The sequence below is a fragment of the Hydra vulgaris genome, chromosome 11 (genome assembly GCF_038396675.1).
Source record: "Hydra vulgaris chromosome 11, alternate assembly HydraT2T_AEP".
Lineage (NCBI taxonomy): Eukaryota > Metazoa > Cnidaria > Hydrozoa > Anthoathecata > Hydridae > Hydra > Hydra vulgaris.
The window spans coordinates 41,424,291-41,446,454 of record NC_088930.1 but is presented as its reverse complement, the minus strand read 5'-3'; the positions used below and the strand labels follow the sequence as shown (position 1 = coordinate 41,446,454).

The window sequence follows — 22,164 nt, the reverse complement described above, 5'->3', positions numbered from 1 at the left end:
ATAATAATTTTAATTAAATTATTAAAATAACTATATAAAAAAATAAAAATTAATATTGAGATAACCTTATAATAAGTTACCTAGAAAAGCTAAATTCCTGAAAGCCAAGAAAAGAGTCACATCCAAAGTTCCACGATGAATTGTACTCCATTTAGCTTTCCTAGAATTGATCTAGAGCACTTGAGCTTCCAACTTATGTAGAACTTTTGGTACAATGGACTGAATTGATGCTGCTTCACACGATCTATGAGTTTCCTCCATTGATTCCTTTCAACGAAGGAGGGAAAATTCACCGCGTTTAAATACTGCTTTCGCGCAGTATTTAAACGCGATGAACTTTAAACAGTAGAAAGCCTCGGTAGTCGAGCCCTAAACCAAAAAATCTCTTTCTACATTCTCCTTATTTCTTTCTACTTTCTCCTTCTACTTCTCCATAATAGGCAAAGATTGATAAAACGCATTCTTTTGGAGAAAAGGCATTTTCTTTGGTCTGTGTTATGGTTATAAATCCCATATCATTTAAAGCCGGTCTATTTTTCCTTCTTCTGCTGCTTTTTTAGTAGTTTTAGCACGGTTTTGAGCACCAGATCAAAAATTTTACTCAAAAAACAATTTTTTTTAATAGTTAGATAAAAGAACATAAATTACTTGTATTTTATGGTTTTAGCGTTAAAGTGTTTGCAACAGTCGCTGCTTCTTGTGTATTGGTTTTTTTTTGTTTAAAAACTGTTCTATTGCTTTATTTTTTATTATTAAAATTACTGTTTAAAGTAGTTTAATTTTCAGCGAATTTGTTCTATTCAATTCATTAAAATAAATCCGCGATAGACCGTTACACCAATTTCCAAGGGAGTTTATTATTTAATAAGGGTTCATTAATAATCAACACCAATATAAATTCTAACCGTAACCAAAACTAAATTACTTCAGCAACTTTCACCAATGCATCGAACTGAAATTTCTCAGAAAGGTAAAAAAATAGCCAAAATCCAAAATTTAAAAAAATTCTTTTTAATATAAAAAATCACGCTAAACAATGGAAATGGCTATAGTTTACCATAAATTACATAAAAATGAATCGGTTTTCTTTCTTAACGTGTTTAAACACCCCCTAATGTGTGTCTAGGTATAAAACAAAAAAATGTTTCAAATTTCGCCAAAATTTTGGAAACTTTTTATACATAGTCAAATTATTATTACAGACTGAAAATACCAAAAGAAGCATAATTTTGAGATTCGTAAAGGTCGGTATATCTCTAATGAGCAACATTCCAAAATAAAATTGAGATGTTTTTTAATTTTATTTTTAATTTTAAATTGATTTTTTCATAATAAAAAACCACGAAGATTATTTAGTTTAAGCCATTTTTTTTCAGAAATATAGAAGGCATTATCTCAAATTGCCTACAAGTGCCTACTCTCCCTATAAATTTTTATGATTGTCAGAAGCAATTTAAATAACTTCCTGAATAATTCAGATGCTCAAACTTGCCCCGTTGCCCTGAATGTTCGTAAACGCTAAGGTATCATTATGCTTTTCTTCCTACCCTTTTTAGATTAATTAAGGTTATAGTACGGAAAAAATTTAAAAAAAATAAAATAAATATTGGTATAAATAAAATTTAAAATAAAAAATAATTTGGAAAAATAGTTTTGGCCGTGTTCTGACCTCTTTGAGGCACTGTGCAACGATTTAAGAAAAATAAATGTATTATTAAATGTATTAGGGAAAAAATTGTTTTTTCCCTACTACATTTAAAGTAAGTATTCAGTCTGCTTTAAATACAATGTAAAAACTCAAGTTCTAGATAACTAACAAGGTTCTGGTAGAGGCAAGGTGGTTTATTTTCCTAAAAAACACAATGCTATGGTTCTCTCCCTAGCTTCAACAGTCAAATACTTTTCTTTTTATTTTTTTTTATTTTTTATTACAAAATAATAAATATTTACAACTATTTTTACAAGCATAATAAATACGCATTTATTATTTACAATAAGTTTAACATTTGTTCCTCTTTGTATATATTTTTCCATTTCTAAATATTTTTATAATACGCATTTATAATATGAAAAAAACAAACTTCTTTACATAAATTTAACTCCGATCAATTCAAAAATATTGAATTGATCGGCGTTAAATTTATGTAAAGAAGTTTGTTGCCAATATTTTTTAAATAACTTCGTAACTCTCTCTCTCTCTCTCTCTCTCTCTCTCTCTCTCTCTCTATATATATATATATATATATATATATATATATATATATATATATATATATATATATATATATATATATATATAACAAAACAAAATATATATATATATATATATATATATATATATATATATATATATATATATAACAAAACAAAATATATATATATATATTTTTTGTTTTTTGTATTCTAATTTTTTTGTGTTTTTTTATTTTTAATTTTTTTGTATTTTTAATTTTTAATTTTTAATTTTTTTGTTTTTATTTTTTATTTTTGAGCCGTAGTGCGGAAAGAAATCGATAATATGGAAAAAGGTTGAAGATGATGTTGGTAAAGAATAATTAAGCATATTTAATAATGAAAGATTTTATTCAGTAAAAATAAAAAAATACGGAACTTTTACACAAACCCCACGTTACGAAAGGTACAAAAAAACATGCGAATAGTAAATTATATATTATATATTAAGCTTCGGCAGTGACTTTCTAATCATAAATAACTATATTTTGTAACGATGTTTCTGGTAATTATCCTGATCACTGCCATTGGGTCAATATTTGAATTGTTAAACATATGGTGGCATCTGCTGTTCCATATTTCAATCATAATGGTTTGAGTGACTGTCAACAGCAGCTGCGAGGTAGGGTTTTTCTCCAATAAATTCGCAGTCTCCATCAAGAATATCGAATTTATTGGAGAAGAGTTGTTTTGGGAAATCAAGGAGTTATAAACATGTTTAAAGTATTCCCATATAGTAAAAGAAGGAGGACAGTAGGCAAAGATGTGCAGATTGTCCTCAATTTTTCCGCAAGTTTTTGTTGTTTTTAACGATCAGTTGCCTTGTGCTTTTTGGCGAGCAAGGCAGCAGAAGGTAAGCTGTTATGGAGAAATCGGAAGAGGATGTTTTGCATTGGTGCATATGTGTGGGAGGTAAAATTTCTTTTCCAAATCTGGGTCCACGGCATTGTTGTTTTTGTTGAACTATTCCAGAAAAGTTCGGCTGGCACAACTGTCTTTTTGTTTTTTGTCACTTCCAAGTAAAAGTTTTTTTTTTGATTTTAGGGGGATGTTAATCAGGGACCCGTATTTATCTAAAGTTTCAATTGTAGTTTTATAGTACTGAGATATTTTGTTGTCCCAGTGTTTTGGAAAAGTATTTTGCCTTAAAAAATTCCAGCTTTGGTTTAGCTTTGTAGTCAAATACTACCTTAAAAAGTAGAGTTTTTTACCGTGAAAACGTCAACAAATGTCTTGTTTGCTTTGACTTCTTTAACAACCATGTTTCTCACCCAGGAAACGCACTACTTAACGAAGTTGCCAGTGCTATCAGTGTTTAATTCTTCAAAACAAAATTTGATCACAACACCTATTATAAATACCACAACACATCATCTTTTGTACAATCAAGCAGGAGCTAGCATGACTAGCGGGGCTCGACTGCACCTGGGCTTACGGAACACGTTTGATTCCGTCTAATTCAACTAAAACTAAATCCTTTTTTTCCTTAAAAGATAGTTTGTAATTAATTTTAACAATAACATTAAAAATTAGTTTTTTTTATCATTTGCATTTTTATTATGAATAGTAAAGTTACAACCTTAAATACCAAAACTACGCAGGTTTCTTATGTCAGTCATTAAAATGTTATCATTTTTTTCTAAAAAAAAAAAACAACGGGTTGTTCTACGCCCGTTAAAGCTTGGCGTCTGGGTTAATTTGCCCCTTAAAATTAATCTTGAAGGCCCTGTTAGGGATTGTCCATAGAGTACGTACGCTCTGAGGGGAAGAGGGGGTCTGCAAATAGGGTATATGAGATGGGAGGGCAGTGAGTCAATTGTAAAAGAAAGGAGACACTAAATTTAAAAAAATATCATATAATGTTGCATAAATAGATTTAAAGCATAGGTACTTTTAGGGAGGTGGCGGGTCCTCAAAAACGCGTATTGCAAATTGTGGGGGGGGGGGACGAAGAAAATACGTACATTCTTTATGGACGACCCCTTATAAGGATAAGGATTTTACTCTATTTGATGTAAATCAAAGTAGTAAAATAATAAAATAAAAACTAATATATCTCGTGTCAGTCCGAATATTAAAAATCCTTATATTTTCCGTGAAATAAGTTGTCCGTAATTGCCGCGAATTTACTTGATATTTTTATTTCAATAAAATTTTGTTTATAAAATATTAGACGAAAAAAAGAGATCAATAAAAAATCAGAGCAATTACTTGTGTAAAATAAAACTATATATATATAAAACATTATTTCCAGTTGTAGAGATTTATCCGTTAGTATTATAAATATTTATAAGAAGAGTATATATAATTATCTGTTTATTTTGTTCAAAACGTTAAACTCAAAATCAAGTTAATGTAAATTCAATTTGTTCCTTCAAATTGAATCAATTTTTTAGATTGTTTGAAGTTGTTTCCCATAAATTTTTTTCCTGAATTTTGTCAAAAAATAAGTAGTTAAAAAATTTTTTTTTAAATTAAATTCTTGCAAAGCCTAAATATTGCTGTAAGTCTTATCTAAAAATATTGACTTTAATAATAAAATAAAAGTGATTATCTTGTAATTATATTTTAACTTAAGAAAATATTTTTAAAAAAGCAAAAAACTATTATTTAAGACATAATTGTTTTTTTTTTTGCCTTTTTTTTTCTTCAAATGAAGCAAACGAAATTTGTTTCAATTAAAAGAAAATATTTTAAAACATTGTTTGCTAAATAAATTCTTGTTTTGCTAAATAAATTTTAACTATTTCCTAATCTTGAGAATACATGATTGCAAAATTTACAGCAGCATAAATGCAAATACGATGCTACCTAAATACTTTAGATTGTGCACTGATTCTATTTTGAAATTATTGCTTTGATTCTATTTTGTGTAAGCTAATAGCTAATCTATTTCCTTCCCCCGTTATATTGTTTTTCTCTATAGCAAATTTTTCTGAATACAATAATATCAATTTTTTTTTAAAACAATGAGTATTTTAAGATGATTTTTAATATTTATTTGCTGTCAGCTACAAAGATAGTTTCATCAATGTAATTTACTTAATTGGTGATTTTTAAACAAAAAAGATTTAAACTTTTAAATATTTTAAGACTTTTTTTTGTCCAAAGACTGCTGGAATACATTTGTAAAGCGCGCGCACACACAAACACAATTTTATTATATAAACAAACACACACAATCAAATATCTACAGTTTTATTCAAATAATAGTTGCTAATAACTTAATTTTTTTGGATAAACACTTATAATTTTATAAGTTTTTTTTGTTATAATTTTTTATTACTGTTTTAATATTTAATGATTATAGTATAAAAAGTAATAATTATTGTAATAGTTTTTATTTTTTTAATTTATTTGATTAGTTTATTGATAATAAGGTAATATGCAGAAATGGAAAAAGTTTTATTTTGTTTTATACTCAGTATTGCATGTAAAAAATATTATGAAAAACTTTTTTATGCCATCTTTTTAATAAAAAGATTAAGAAATTGAATTTTTTCGCTTTTTTTTTTAAGGTGGTTTAATAAATAATAAAACAACAATCAGACTTTAGGTAGCCTCTCTAAATTTATTTTGGAAGTGAATATATTTTATAAAAGTTTTATAGAATTGCTAATGATTGCCAATAAAAACTTCCTGAAATGTTACAATTTAAAAAAAAACAATAGATGGCATTTAATACATCCTTATTTATAGTATTGTTTTAATTTAGTTTTAGGTTATTATTTAAAAAATGTCATTTTTTGATGATGTTGAACGATATTTTAATACAAGATGCTTATACACAGCTATTGAAGTTCAAGTAAATGCTGATAACGCAGAATTAAAAAAAGCATACCATAAACTCTCATTAAGATATCATCCAGATAGATCTTCAGTGCAAGACAAAGATATTAACAAGTGCAAATTTCAAACACTATCAAAAATACATTCTATTCTTTCTAATAAAGAATCTAGAGCAGTTTATGATGAAACAGGAGAACTTATTGATGATGACAGTCTACAAAATAAAGACTGTGATTGGGACTCTTACTGGAGACAACTTTTTAAAAAGATTACAAAAAAAGATATAGAAAAATTTGAAAAAGAATTCAAAGGGAGTGAAAAAGAAGCAGAAGAAATAAAGGCATATTACATTCGTTTTGAAGGGGACATGGATGAGATTTTAAATAATGTTATGTGCTCAACTGCTGAGGATGAAACAAGGTTTCGAAAAATCATCACTGATTTAATAGAAAAAAAAGAAGTGCCTGAATTCGATAACTTCTCAAAAGAGGATCCACAGAAAATAAAGTCAAGAAAGATAAGGGTAAAAATATTTTGAAATTGTACTATTATAAAAAAAAAGATATTATTATTGATTGTTTAAAACTTAAATTTCCTTTGATTAGATGTAAGTAGAGTCCTACAAAATAGTTTCATTTTTTTTTTTTTAATAATGATTTATTTGAAACTTGTTGCTAATGTTTGGTTTTCTATTTTCTTAGGGTATAATCTTTAAAAAAAAATTTGACAGTGGTATCCTTTTTCATTTCATTATAATTTTAACATTTTATATTTATAATAATTTTGAAAAAAAACACATTGTAAGCATAGTTTGACCTGCTCTATCTGCTAAGCTTGAGCCTTTTTTCGCATTGTTGTAAAGTTGCAATTCTTACTCTTTTCTACAAATACTATTATGGTTGCTGCTCAAAGGAGTTATCGTCTCTAGTTCCATCAACTAAAGTTCATTCTTGTTTGTCTTGTCATTCAACTGAGTGTCATTTATTCACACTATCTGTCCTTTTTTTCTCCGCACCTCAACCCTTTTGAACTCTCTTCTAGCTTTATGTTTTCCTGACTCATACAGCCTACAACTTTTCAAGTCTTCTGTCAACCGTTTCCTTGCTTTATAACTATATTCTTTTTTTTACTAGTAACTCCCAACTTAATAGTGGTTGCTTGCAGTCTTGTTGGGAGTGAGTTACGATTGAAAAAAAGTTAAAACAAAAAATAAATGACAAATGTTGAAAAATCTCAATTCTATGATTGTGGTGTACTTGCTAATTTTTTATCATGAATCATAACTAAAGTGTTTGTTGAACGAGTATTAGACCATATAAACTCTTAGACCGTATAATACACAATTTTAGATAATATAAACTAATAATTGCGCTTTGCATTGAATATTTTAAAACTATCATCTTTTAGCCTGTGATATTACATTCGGGGAATACTGTCAATACAAATAATATGAAATTTTAGAATTGAAAACTTAACAATTAGTACAATTTTCTGTGTTTTATTATGTGTTTTATAATAATATACTAAATAGTTTTTTATTAATTATAAAATAAATTTTTATACACTTTGTACATATTTGTTATGTTTTAAATTGTTGATTGAATTAACTTTGTGGTGTAAGTGTATCTTTAAATATTCAGCAATAATAATTTTAACTAAAGATATTATATTTTGATTAAAGATATTTTATTTTGACTGAAGATATTATATGATTACCTTAAGGATCTTCATCAAGTATATGAACATAATATTTTGTCTAAGTTCCAAAATAAATTTTTTTCGTTTAATGTTAAAATGTATTCATTGTGTCAAACACTACACAGTAAAAACCCTTGATCCTTCACAGAATAATTTTCCACAACTTATGGTGGTAATCTTTTTCTTTTAATCATAAGCTTTCATTAATTCTTGTACTTTATTACTTCTCACCTTTTTGTGCTGTCTGATGCTAAGCTGCATTGTTCTTAGGTTTTAGAGATTTTTGAAAAATCTGTAACAGCAAGTCTTCCCAGGACGCGCGTGTGGCTGCACGCCTTGTTCGTCTGCATTCAAAGTAATTTTTTTAGACAACTGGACCACGTTTTTATAAAGTAAACATTTTAAAAATTTGCGGCAAAATAAAAATATAAGAAACTACAGAGAATAAAACAGCAATATTCGAAGAAAGGAAACGAATATTATACAAAATAGAATATCTAAACAAAAAAACAAGCAAAAAATATACCTAAATATTTTACTGTTTTTTTTTCTTTTTTTTTTAAGGAAATTTGTTATTTTCTACTGCAAAAATTAATAATAAGTCGAGAAAGAAAGCAGATAAGAATATAACGAAAACAAAAACATTTGTTGATATGCAATTTATTCCTAACTTTAATCAGTCAGTATATTAAGGAAACACTTTATTATTTGCAATATAAATAAGGACAATTTTATAATTTGTTTTTCAAATGTTTTTGCTTTTAGGAGCTTATTTAAAACATTTTTTTTAATGTTTTAAATAAGCTCTGTTTGAAAAAATGTATTTAAAAAGTTTTTAAATACATTTTTTCAAACAGAGCAATCGTTATGTTCATTATTTCTAGTAACTCATCTTAACGTTAAAAATTTAGCAATGTAAAGGAAACAAATTAAGACATGCATCAAGTATTGTAAATACATTTAAAAAAGAAACCGTGGTATTATTTTATTTAATTTCTTCCTTTATTACAAAATTTATGAATCAAATAATATATTTTACAGATAAATAAAAATTTGTTTTCTGATTTTCCTATTATATAAGTATTGATAAAAAATGTCAAATATAGCAAAAACATTCTTAAAAACTAAAAGACGTGAAAACGAATAAACATAAAAAAAAAAATTAACAAAGTTACTCATAGTTCTTGAGTACATAGCCAATTAGTTTCATAAAAATAGTTAATAAATTGCATATCAAAACTTTCAATTGTTGTTAAAATATTGTTGTTATAAAATGTTTTTTTCCTCGACTTGTATCAAATTCTGTAGCTAAAAATAACAACCACCCTAATAATAAAAAAAGTTGCATAAAAATTTTATATAAAATTTTTTTTTTTTAATTTTCTCTTTTCAATTATTACATTTTTCTGGTTTATTTAATTTAAATTTGATATTTCATAACAATTTTGTTGCCTTTTTTTAGTATTGTTTTTTTTCTCAGTTACGCATTTTATCGCGAATTTTGTCACAAATTATTGAAACACTTTAAAAGTTAAAAAATGTGAAATGCCTTGGCAGGCCTTGTTTTAAATAAAAAATGCTTAATGCAATAGCTTAACACAATATTTGACGTCAAAAAATTCTCTTAATTTTTTTATTTTTTAAAGACATTTTTTAAATTACTGCAATAATATTAATTACCGTAAACCGAATTAAATGTTATTTACTATAAGGAATGTTTATTTATAATAATTTTTTTAATATTAAATAATTAAATTTAATATTGCATTTTTTAAAATATTTGATATTAACAAATTTCTTTCTTTTCTCGACAAATGCATAAATGAATTAAAATATGTTAATTTTTGAATTTTTAAAATTATTATTTCTTAAATTTCTAATTGCGGCTTTGCAACTCCAAATGGTTTTTTATTTAAAAAAAATTAGTGAGTAACAAATAAAAAAGTTACGTTAATTTATTTACTTTATTTATTAAGTTTATTATTTTATTATTAAAATTATAACACTGTATATATCGTTTATTAAAAAATGATTGCTGCGATTCAACTTGCGTTATAAAAGGAAGGAAAACCAAAGAAACCATTGCATTAAAAATGAGATAATTTTTTTTTAAGAACAAATAAAATTTTAATATTGAATAATATTTAGATTACAATAAAATAAAAACAAAATAAAATAAAACTTTTAATTTTATTTGAATTTTTACTATTGAAAAAATTTATTACTTAAATTTATTATTTAAATAGCGTTTATATCGAACATAATTGTCATTCAAACTTTTGTAGGAAATATTTTTGCATAAACATCATTCAAATGTTAATGAGACTTTTTTTAATTGCTTCTTTTATCTTACTGCTTATTGAAAAGTTTAAAAGTTAAAAAATGATAAAAAGTTGCTTAACCAAAACTGCTTAATGCTTATGTAAAATCGCTTAAGGCGTTCGTAAATCGCTTAACGCTTTAAAACAAGGCCTGTTGTGGTCAGTGTATCTAAAAAAATAACTTTAAATGTGGACAAACTTGGCATGCGACCACAAGCACTTCTCGGAAAGGCTTGCAACAGTGTAATTGTAAGTCTAATATTCTCTCTAAATCATGTATCTGATCTACTTCCCCCTAGAATAGGGCAGAGTTATTTTGAAAGAACTTTTTCTCTTATTTGAATCTAATGGCCATATTTTTTGTGCCATTCCAGTTAAACAGATTAAACTGTTGTTATATATCCAAATCTATTCTATGATTACTTTTCTTTCTTATGTTTCTATCAATAAAAGTTTTAAGAATAATAAATGATTTCTTTCTAACTGCAGCATTTAAGTCAGTCATGGACAGGAAAGGTGTGCAATTGCACTCCAATCTTGACCACGCATGTAATTGTTTTTTTTAAAACTTGACCACGACTCTTTAGATAATTAAAAAGCGCTAAATAAAATCGACAAAGGAAAAAAAATTTAAACAGGCTAAACTATATAAAAAAGAAAGAAATCTTAACAAAACAGAAATTGAAAATTAAAATTAAAATCTATTGCTCTAAAAAAAATCAACTAATATAAATCTGAAAAAATAAAACTCTAGAAAGAAAAGATTATTTTTACTAATGTTTTGTAATTACGTTAATTTTATTAGAAAGTTTACATAGCATAACAAAAAAAAAACTTTGTTACATTTTCGACTATTAAATTTATGGATTCATCAAAAAGTTTATTAAAACAATTATTTTTGTTGTTATCTATAAAATTAATTGTATTAATTGTTTTAAAGACATTTACACTCATCGTAAAAAATACACTTTTTAGCAATATAATATCTTTAAAAGCAATTTCTCGCTTTATTAGCTTATAATCTACTTAGTGCATTTTTAAAGCGTTTTCAAAAATCTAAAAAGCTGTGGTTAAGTTGTAGCAAATTAAATAAGTGCATGGTCAGGAATAGAGTACAATCGCACGCCTTTCCTGTCTATGACTAAAAATTTAAGTCATATTCTAAGGTCTTCACTATTCTTCATTTCCAGTAATTTTAGGAGTACCCCAAGATTCCATCTTTGCTCCTGTATTCAGACTTGGTCGGGAAGCGGGAGCGATCCTTTTTCCTTGAAAAAGGAAATAACTTATAATGCGAAAAAAACTTAAAGCAAAATAAATTATATTTAGAACAAATATTTTCGAAACGTCGCTCTTTTATAAATTTTTTATAAAATTAAGCAACATTTTTTATATAAAGTAACATCTTACGATTGCTTAATAAGGAAACAAATGTTCTTTTATTTATTAAAGAGTTTAATATAATTTTTATTTATATACTTGTGTCTTATTTCCAGTGCTGGATTAAGAAGGGTTGGGTTTAAAGAAGACTATAGTCCCAGGCCCCTTGCAATGTTAGGAGCCCTGAAATAGTCAAGAAAACTTTTTTTTTAGTCATTTTTACGCTGTGGCACATAAAAAGGCCTCCAATATAAAAATAGCCTCCGGCCCAGAAAAGTCTTACAAGATTCTAATAAAACTAACGCTAGCTTTAGTTTTATTTAAGTTAATTTATTTTATAAAAAAAAAAGTTAACTTTTTTAATAATAATTTTATGTTTCGCTTGAAAATTTTAACATATTTAAAACAATTCTCCTTAGTAAGATTAACAAATCAAATAATTAAATCATTCAGTATTGTGGTTTATCCTCCTCCGGCTAATTGCCATATAGAGGCTAAATACCCAGGCCAGCGAAGACAGGTTCAGCTCACTAAAGAGCATCATCACCCGCTTCGCTGACCAAGAGTAAGTGAGTTTAGGAAGAATGAAAAAAGTTAAAGTGAAAGTCAGAAGAAGTCGAGTTAGAAAGATAGCATAGAGAAAGTAGACAGATATTGCACGAGATGTTAGAATGTGCAATTCGCACTACACATAATTGGCTTAAGCAATTAATGTGCAATAATTAAATCTTTGAGTTACTGTAGAAATTAGATTAACTAGATAGAAATCAACTAAAAAGGTTAAAAATATTTAGAGCTAGTAAACCAATAACTTTGTATGCATGTTTGTGTTTAGTAATCAGAAACTTCTTTTATGTTTATTTCATAATTAGTTTTATTAACTTAGATGATTATTAACAATTTCATTGAAAATGCAATTATTGTTGAAAGTCTTTTTGTTTACAAAGTAAATCGTAAAAGTTGCTTTAAAAGATTACATTAGAATAAAAAACAGATACACAAAATTACATTTACATAAAAAATACATACTTTTTAAATAAAAAATATACTAATAAAAATCAATAATACATAATAAACTTTCAAAATTTTGACAATTTAAAAAATACGTATTTACAACATTTATTTTTGTAAACAAATAATATTAGTTTAAAAGATTTACGGCTTTGCAGATGTGGCTCCAAGAATAAGCTATAGTATTAAAGTATTAGTTCGTTTGATATTCTTAAAACAATTTATGCTAGGAACATCAACAAATTTGGAATAATACAATTTTTAAAACAATGCAACAGAAAACTCTAGAACTTTATTTCGCTTAGTCAGCGTATTTTTTGAACCAATAGAATTAGTTTGTTCATAGATTTGGCGGGTTTTTAGTGTTTACGAATATTCTTTTTATTCTTCTGCACCAAGATGTTTTGAGAACATTCAAGTTTATGTATGTTTACATGTATGTCCGTAAAACAAAAATTTTTTGTTTTATGGACATACATAAACTTAAATCTTGTCATATATCTACTACAAAACCTGGCCAGTTTTTCGCAACTAAATATTATATCAGTAATCAAGAGCAATCGCTCCCGCTTCCCGACCAAGCCTGTGTATTATTTCTTATCTACAATAACAATTCTCCTAACAATCTAAAGTAAAAATCTATTTGCTGACAACTTTATCCTTGTGTCTTGACAAAAAGTCATCACTTTTTAATTGCCTAGAACAAGTTGCAGATCTTTAATCTGATCTCTCTTTTGCAACAGCTTGGGATATGCAGTGGCTTATGGATTTTAACTCCAACAAAACTCAGTTATTAACTGCAAACAACTATCTCAATATTATTGACATCCCTATATTGAAAAATAGCAACCCTCTCACTATCAGATAAAGTCTGTAAACACATTGAAAATGCAGTCGGACCAGCTTTATGTGCCAAGCTTTAGCAACTATCCCATTGTTGTAACATTATATCTCTTTTTTTTTCTCCTAGAAATACCATCATAGACGCTGCTCAAATGAGCCATCATCTCTAGTTCGATCAAATAAAACTCATTCTGGCTTGGCTTGTCATTCAGCAAAGTTGCATATTTATACTGTACCTGTTCCATAAAAATTTTTATTTATCTAGTTTTAGCAGTCATTCCCTTGCACATCAATAAAACCTCAAAACTCTCACCCATCTTCATGTTTCCTTGACTCATACAAGCTAAAACTTTTTAAGTCTTTAGTTAACCGTTTCCTTTTTCTTTACTCCTAAAACTAAAGTAAATATATATATATCAGGCCTTCTGAGGAGACGCGTGCAATCGCACCTCTTATTTAAGCACGCATATAATTTATTTTGTTGATAAATTGGCCACAATTTTTTTGCATATATTAAAAATGGTTTGTCTTCAGAAAAGCGCTGAAAATCTAAATAAAATGATGCTTATAAATTATAATTATGCTTATAATTACGTTTGGATAAATAACTTGAATAAAAACATATATATATATATATATATATATATATATATATATATATATATATATATATATATAAAATAAATAACTTTGATCTATATAAATGTTTTTATTTTACGCGAAACGCTTTTAAATAAAGTTTTAGCGTTGCAATTTACTTCTGTTTACAATAAACACATTAAAATTAAGGAATATATATTCTTATAATCATTTTAATATGTTTTAATAAAAAATAAATATAATATATGTAATTATATTTTTATTTTTTTGTTTATGTTTTTTTTTAAATAGATTTAATTTTATAAATATTTCTATAATTTGATTTATTTCCGTTTTTTTAATGCGAAAAACCTTTAGTGCTTTATCGAAATAACTAAAACCTTTTTCAACTAAAACATTTTCTTTAATAAATACAACGATTTTTTTTTATTATTATTATTTATTTTTTCATCTACAATCAGTAAATCATAAATATTTACATTATTTTATATTGAATCTTAATATTTTTTTTACTAATTTAAATCGTTTATAACTATTTCTATGATTAATTTTATAAAGAACATTTAATCAATGCGTTGATTAAAGTCGTAAAAAAAAATTATAAACAACGACTTTATTTAAAACTTGAAATGTTTCAATTTAAAATCACTTTAAAAGTTTAAATGTTTTGCTGTGAAGTCACTCCATTTTTTGCAACAATAGGAATCGGAGACTTTAAAGCAAAAATCATTAGCACAAAGAAATTGGTTTTAATGTATTTCTGTATAAGACGTTAAAATCTTTTTTACGAAAGAAAAATCTTAATGATAGGTTGAAAAAAAAAAAAGAATTAAAAAAAGATTTGTTTTTAAAAGTTTTTTTTATAAGCCTAATATTTTTTTTTAATCTCACTTTAATTTTATTTTTTAATTTATATTTTAATTTTCTCTTTAGTTTAGTTTGGATTTTTAGTGCCTTTTTAAAACACGCCATTTTTAATATATGCAAAAAAATCGTGGCCAAGTTATCAGCAAAAAAAAAATTATATGCATGGTCAAATAAGAGGTGCGATTGCACGTGTCTTCTCAGAAGGCCTGATATATATATATATTTATATTAGCCATGAGCGAGACTAGGTTTTTTCAAACCAAGACGAGACCGAAATGAGAAGTTAGTACTTCTCGTGAGAACGAGACGAGATGAGAAATTTAACAATTTTTGAAAACAAATTTATTAAAATCCAAGTAAAAAAATAAATGTAAACATGGTTTTGACAAATAGACACAAATGACATTTGTCAAATGTAAACAACTTTTTCAAATATTAATTCAGAATTTTTTTGCCAAACTTTTCCAACAAGACAATGTTTTCTCTGATTAAGATGATTTGATCTACTTTTTCTGGGTGTAAGTTGTGTCTGGATGATCGGACCACATTTCCACCTGAGCTAAAAACTCTCTCTGATTTAGTTGAACTTGCTGGAATAGCTAAAATTTGTCTAGCTAATGAAGAGAGTTCTGGCAATGTATTTGAATACAATTTCCACCAATCAAGAATCGGAAAGTCTTTTTTGGCATCAGGGAGGTATTCATACTGGCACATTTCGCTCAAAATAGGATTCAGTTCAGATGTTGGCTCTTGTGTTTCAAGTCTGACGTTTAACTTGCGCTTCAGTTTTAAATTAGGGGACAAATCTGCTGAAAGGACTCTGGCAACAGGTTGGCACTCAACATTATCCTTAACCTGTGAGGCTAACCATTCTTTTGTTGTTTGAAATTTTTTGAAGAGCTTCAAGTGAAGTCCCTTTAAAGCAGGATTTAAGTAGTTTGCTGCAGCACTCAATAAGTTTCCAGTGTGACAAAGAGGAAATCTTTTCTCAATGCAGCTTTTCAAGTTTTTTGCATACAAGACACCGTAGCCATTTTTTCCATCCGTCTCAATAAATTGATCATTTTTGTCATGGATTAAATAAAGAAAATCGGCAACAGTGTTAATTGTTGGAATAGACTCAGCCAACCACGTTTCTGTAGCTACTTTAAGTGGTGCCAAAATTTCTACTGCTCCCTTGATTGATTTCCACTGTAATGCACTGATGATCTTTGAAGAAAAAATATCTTCATTTACACATAAGTTGATAATTGCACTCTTTAGATGTAGGACAGAAGCCATGCAATCCAGTTCACTATTCCATCTTGTGTCAACAGATTGGCATAATTGTCTAAAATTGATTCCTTGAGCATCTGATTCTGATTCAAGCAACTCAGCTGCAACTGTTAATTAGTGAGTTAAAGAAGCCAAATCATTGCATGTTTGCAACGCATCATCCATTCCAGCAGTCATTCCAAATGAGTCTCGAACTGCACATTGCAAAATATGATTGTTGCACAAGTATTGGTCAAAGCGCTTTGACAATTTGACTTAAAGTTTCATGTTTCTTGCCTGGTCGTTCATGCAGTACATTGGCAAATCAGCAGGCAAATTTAGTTCTTCTAAGAAAGAATCCAGCTTTTCTTCAATTAAGATACCTGTGTGTCTGCCTGGGAACTGTTGGACATGGGGTGTCCAGTGATGTAGTCTCAAATTTTCGTCAAGAGCATGAAAAGTCCAAGAGATGTAGCTGTCCTGAGCTCTAGAAGTCCAAAGGTCAGAAGTAAATGCAGCACTTTTTAGATTTGGCGTAATCTCCGTTATTATGCTCTTCATTCTAGCTTGAACTTCTCTTGACCGAAATGAAAGCTTTCTTGAATATGTTGTTCTGTGATGAAGGCTCAGTTTAGGGTTTGCAATGTCAAACAGTTTCTTGAAACCTCTTCCTTCGACTGCTGAAAAGGATGTCAGATTATGTGCAAAAGTAATCCAGCATTGCAGAGTCAAACTGTTTTTGAATGGAATTGTCTTTGTCATATTTGGACTTTGTTTTAAGCATTTCGACTATGGTTCGTTGTTTCTTCTTAGGAGGAGGAAGAAGAGAGTCCTCAGTTTTTTCAGAATACTCAACATAATCTTGGCTGTGTTTTTTTTTGAGGTGACGATGAAGTCCGCTTGTGTTTCCATCTTTTGTTTTCAAAGACTTTTTGCACGCCTTGCATTTAGCACCGTCACTTGTTTTTTGAAAATATCTCCAGATTTTGTTTTTTCTTGGTGACATTTTTGATCGTTGAAATGAGGCAGGAATATTTCTTTTCAATATGAACAATATGTGTCAAGTTGAATTCCACTGGTAAACTAATGAAATTAAGTTGAAAGTGCACCATTTTATACAAAAAGTTTTTGTATTTAAAATCTAATTAAAAATATTTAAAATCTAATTAATTTTTGACAAAAACAAATTAAATTAAATTTGTTTTTGTCAAAAAAAATTTAATTTGTTTTTGTCAAAAACAAATTAAATTTTTAATTAGATTTATTAAAATCACGGAGTCAAAATATTAATTAATTAAAAAAACAAATTATTAGGCATTTTGTAAATTATAATAATTTTTAATTAGGAAAATAATATAATATTTAAGTCTCGTTCTACTTCTCGTGAGAATTTTTTATTTCTCGTTTCTCACAAGAAGTCCCATTTCTCACGAGAAACGAGAACAAGGCGAGATCTCGCTCATGGTTAATTTATATATATATATATATATATATATATATATATATATATATATATATATATATATATATATATATATATATATATATATATATATATATATATATATGCCAGTATTTACTAAATAGTAAATAAATGCATTAATTTTTTAGTGTAAAATGTTTTAAATTTTTTCCTTGTCCCAGCTATCAACCCTTGGGGCTGGGGCTGGGATTAATAATTTAAATTCTATTTAAAATATCAAATAATATAAGTAACAAAAGTTTTAGTTAATTTTACTGTTCTTAAAATTTAAAAGGTAATTTGTTTGCCTTGAATACTTTATTGCCTTCGCCTCACTAAAACTTATAGTCTGGGCTGCAGCTTTTACCGGTTTTTGCATCCATTTAAAACAAACATGACATCGATTTAAAACAACCATGACATTCATTTAAAATATTGTGACAAAACAATCGTGATTTTCAATTAAAACATTTAACGCATGTACAATCTCAACATTCTATATTATTCGTAAAAAAGAGGTTTTATTGTAATATATATTTTTACTTTTTTTATTCAATTTTTTCAAATTATTTAAAATTTTATTTTATTTAAAATATAATTTTTAATTTCCAATTACTGTCGAGGTATGTCATCTGACCTAAGATTTCGAAACTAAGATTTTGACATTTCGGAAAAGTTTTCACAGTGCGTGTTATAGTATGATAAATTACCATAGAAAATAGATATGCCTCGCGCATTCTTGTAATTAGTTCATTTCTTCCAGCTGGAGTCGTATTTCTTTGCAGGTTATTCTTGAGATAAAAAAATCTCTTCACACAAATTCAAGAACGGTGAATATGGTGGTAAATATTTTATTTGAATGTTCTGAGCCCTCATCTCAACGTTATGATGGATTCTGACATTAGCCATCACCAGGGTGAATTCTTCTTCCAAAACTCGTACAACTTCATCAATATATTCTTAAAACAAAACTGTGTTGACTGACACACTGACAGCTTTGCAGTGAATAATATTTAAACCATTGACGGCCAATATCAAAACATTACGCTGCCTAGAGCAAATGATGGGGTTTGGTGTTACTCCTCTTCTTGCCCATGAATGACTGTGAAACATGTGCAAATTAAATGGATTTTCATAAATAAAAACAATATTTTGATAGCGTTGAATAGTTGAGACTGAAATATACCACCTAATATATTCAATTCAAAGATTTTTTTTACATCATTGTCGTTTCTTCTTTCATAAATTGGTTGAGTAATTTTATATGTGTATATATGTATTGTAAGATTGATCACCCATCTTCAGACTGTTGTAATCGATACATAAACATTTAGAGCATATTTAATTTCATTTATAGTTGTCGTTGTATTATCATTTATAAGCTCTTCAATTCTTCTACTAATCTCTTCATTATAAATAATGTGATGAGCGCCACCTCTAGAACCAGGAAGTGTTGAATTCATTTGATCGTACCTTTTTAAAATTGGTTGTATTGTGTTTCGATTAACTCCTGTTAACGATGAAGCTTCAGATTGATTTTTTTCTTGATCAAGGACTAGATCTCGCATGTTTTGGGAAACAGAATTTTGTAGCATGAAGATTCAGATTGAGTTTTTTGCGGCAATGAAGTTTCAAATTAAATTTTTCTTTGATCAACGACCAATCTTAAAAATGTTCTTTGCGTATTTTGGCAAACAGAATTTCGCTGCATGTTTTAATAAAAATCTAATATGCACATGCGTTAAATGTTTTTATAGGAAATCATGGTTGTTTTAATTATCATCATGCATGTTTTAATTGAATGTCATGGTTGTTTTGCTAATACAGTACTTGTATAAAAGTATGTACCGGGTTTCGCATTCATTTACAACAAACATGACATCCATTTAAATTTAAAATAAATTCCATGAAATTCAAATAAATTAATATAATATTAGTAAAAAATAAATTTAAATAAATAAATATATAAATAAAACCTTTTTTTTTTGAATAATATAGAATGTTGTGATTGCTCATGCGTTAAATGTTTTAATTTTTAATCACGATTGTTTTAATTGATTGTCACAATGTTTTAAATAAATGTTATGGTTGTTTTAAATGGATGTCATGTTCGTTTTAAATGGATGCAAAAACCGGTATCTTCATTTTTCTCATGTTTGTAGCAATGTGCAGAGTTTCAGTATTTATTTTCAACTCGATAGGATTTTCACTAGTGTCATAGATGGCTGGTCCACTTGCTACTAAAAAAATTTATATTTTCAATAACAGTATTGGATCCTGAAAAAACTTGCCATACTAATATTTGAAGCAGGTCCATCAAATGTGAGTGATAAATTTCCACACTGCTATCATAAATAAATTTTAAATAATGTTTAACAACATTAGCTTTTTCACAGAAACCTAATTTATCAATAAAAAAAATATGCAACAGGAAGTTTACGATCTCCATTCACACAGTCATCATAAAAAATAAGGCTTCTCCAGTCACCATAAGATTCTTTTTTCATTTTGGGTTAACTATCATTATTAAAATCAGCACCAAAATCAATATAATCAGAAAATTTATAGCCTGCCCTGCCCATTAATTTTTTTTTGTAATGGCCATCTTGTCTACCAGCAATTAACACACAACACACCAATCAATTTTTTGATATTTTTTGATTTTACTTTGTTTTAAAGAGCAGATAAAGCTTCTTTACTAAATCCAAGGGAAAAGTCAACACTTTCAAACTATTTTTAAATGGCTTGTGGAAAAGAAAGTGCATTATTATAAAATGTTTTTTTATAATAATGCACTTTCAACTATAACACTATGCTAGTAGTAAAATAAAAATGTTAAAGCTAAGCTCTTTAATCTTGTTAAAATCCAAAGAAATAATTGTTTTGTATACTCAGACATTATTCCCTGTAATAAAATGTTAAAAATATGTCAAATAAATAAAATGTTAAATAAAATAATATAATATTTGATCAAATCATTAAAATTCAACCAATAACCTGTGGGTCACCATCTCTGATTTTCCTGGTTTTTACATATTGTAATGTGCATTACTACACGACAAAACTATGAAAATCCACCGAAAATATGATTACACTTCTATTAAGTATAAACTGGGATAACCCTTAGTATTGTAAAGATGGATAAAGCATGCGATAAGTTTCTCAATCAATTTCATCACCTTTATTTATTACAAAATGTTGTGTTTGTAATACTGCATTGCAAAATGGTTACACAATGTGCGAATCAAAGGAAAAATTCCAGAAATATTGACATTTACCTTGTGCTCAAGAGGCAAAATTTCCCGAAAAATGCTCAAATTGTTCCTATATTATTTGGCTTTGAGTGCAAGGTAAATCTCGATATTTTGTAGCAAATTTTTTTCTAATGTGATCATAATGGTCCAAATTTTTTTGTTTAAGTTGTTGTGTATCCTGGTTTTTTCATAAGTGTTGTTTAAAATAAAAAAAAGATTTTGCATAATTTATGCAAAAAAAAAATTCTTTTTTTTTTGCATATTTGCGCAAAATTCTTTTTTTGCGCATTTACGCTGAAATATTTTTTGTGAAATTATTTTTTAATATAAACAATAATTATGAAATGACTAGGATACACAACAATCTAAAAAAAAACTTAAAACCATTATGATCACATTAGAAAAACTTTTTTTTACAAGATATTGAGATTTACCTTCCGCTCAATGCCAAATAATTTAGGAATAATTATCTGGCATTTTTCGAGGTATTTTACCGCTTGAGCGAATGTCAATATTTCAGGAATTTTTTTTTGTAATCGTATTTTTTTTATATTTTGCCCCAAATTTGGCTTCTTGTGTATTTGCGTTTTGAAAATTTTTTTTTTGAACACCCCTAATTTACATTGAATGACACCTAAAAATCAGACTTTTTTTTTTTTTAAAGATAGAATGTTTTAGATGAATTGTTGGTTTTTATTCATTTTTAAAGTTTTTTTTTTTTTATAAATAGGCCGAAAAAGAGAAAAAAGAAGCAGAGCAGCATGCAAATGATATTGGTTTAAAAACAGATGATACCTTAGAAAATCTGATATTGCAACGTCAAGTTGATCGATCTAAGGAAATGAACAATTTTTTTAACAATCTCGAAGCCAAGTACTGTCAACCCAAAGCTAAAAAATCCAAGAAATCAACTACAGATGCACCTATAAAAAATGCAGCAAATGCAACTTCTAAAAAGGTTGCTACAAAGCGGAAGCGAAAATAGAAATTTTAATTAATGAAGGTTTTTTTTTAAAAAGATGATTTTTTTTTTTTTTCGTTGAAAAAAAAGTTTAATATTTGGTTTAAACCATTTTTAAAAAAGCTCGTTAATTTTGATATTTTTAATTTTCATGATTTCGTTTCATATAATATTTATATCAATAAAAAGATATTTGTATGTTTATTGTATAAATAAAGATACACTTTTTAGTCTTTTTTTTTTTCATTTGCATCTATATACATTAGGGTGATGACTTTTATACAACCTCGTTTTCTTGTATCATAATTTGATGAGCTTATAATAAAATATTACATTCAAGGCGATTTGATAAAAAAGCATCACGCACAAAATGATTTTAAGAATTTTATTTATTAGCCGAATTTTATTTATTTTGGCCAAATTTTTGAAGTCACTGTAAGCAAATGCAAAATTGAAAACAAGCTGTAGAGTCACATGCATACAACATTGTAT

The 22,164-nt window shown here is 27.1% G+C and overlaps 1 protein-coding gene across 1 annotated transcript; it reads left to right on the top strand.

Annotated features, from left to right (window-relative positions):
- The first annotated feature begins 5,935 nt into the window (after positions 1 to 5,935).
- Positions 5,936 to 21,904, top strand: LOC100215663 (dnaJ homolog subfamily C member 9). Its single transcript, XM_065811110.1, has 2 exons — positions 5,936 to 6,544; positions 21,442 to 21,904. The coding sequence occupies exons 1-2, from the start codon at positions 5,969 to 5,971 to the stop codon at positions 21,694 to 21,696; spliced, it is 831 nt and encodes a 276-aa protein (XP_065667182.1). The 5' UTR covers positions 5,936 to 5,968; the 3' UTR covers positions 21,697 to 21,904.
- Positions 21,905 to 22,164: the final 260 nt, after the last annotated feature.

Coding starts and splice junctions, on each gene's coding strand:
- LOC100215663 (XM_065811110.1), top strand. CDS start 5,969: ATGTCATTTTTTGATGATGTTGAACGATATTTTAATACAAGATGCTTA. Junction 6,545..21,441: donor TAAAGTCAAGAAAGATAAGG/GTAAAAATATTT, acceptor TTTTATAAATAG/GCCGAAAAAGAGAAAAAAGA.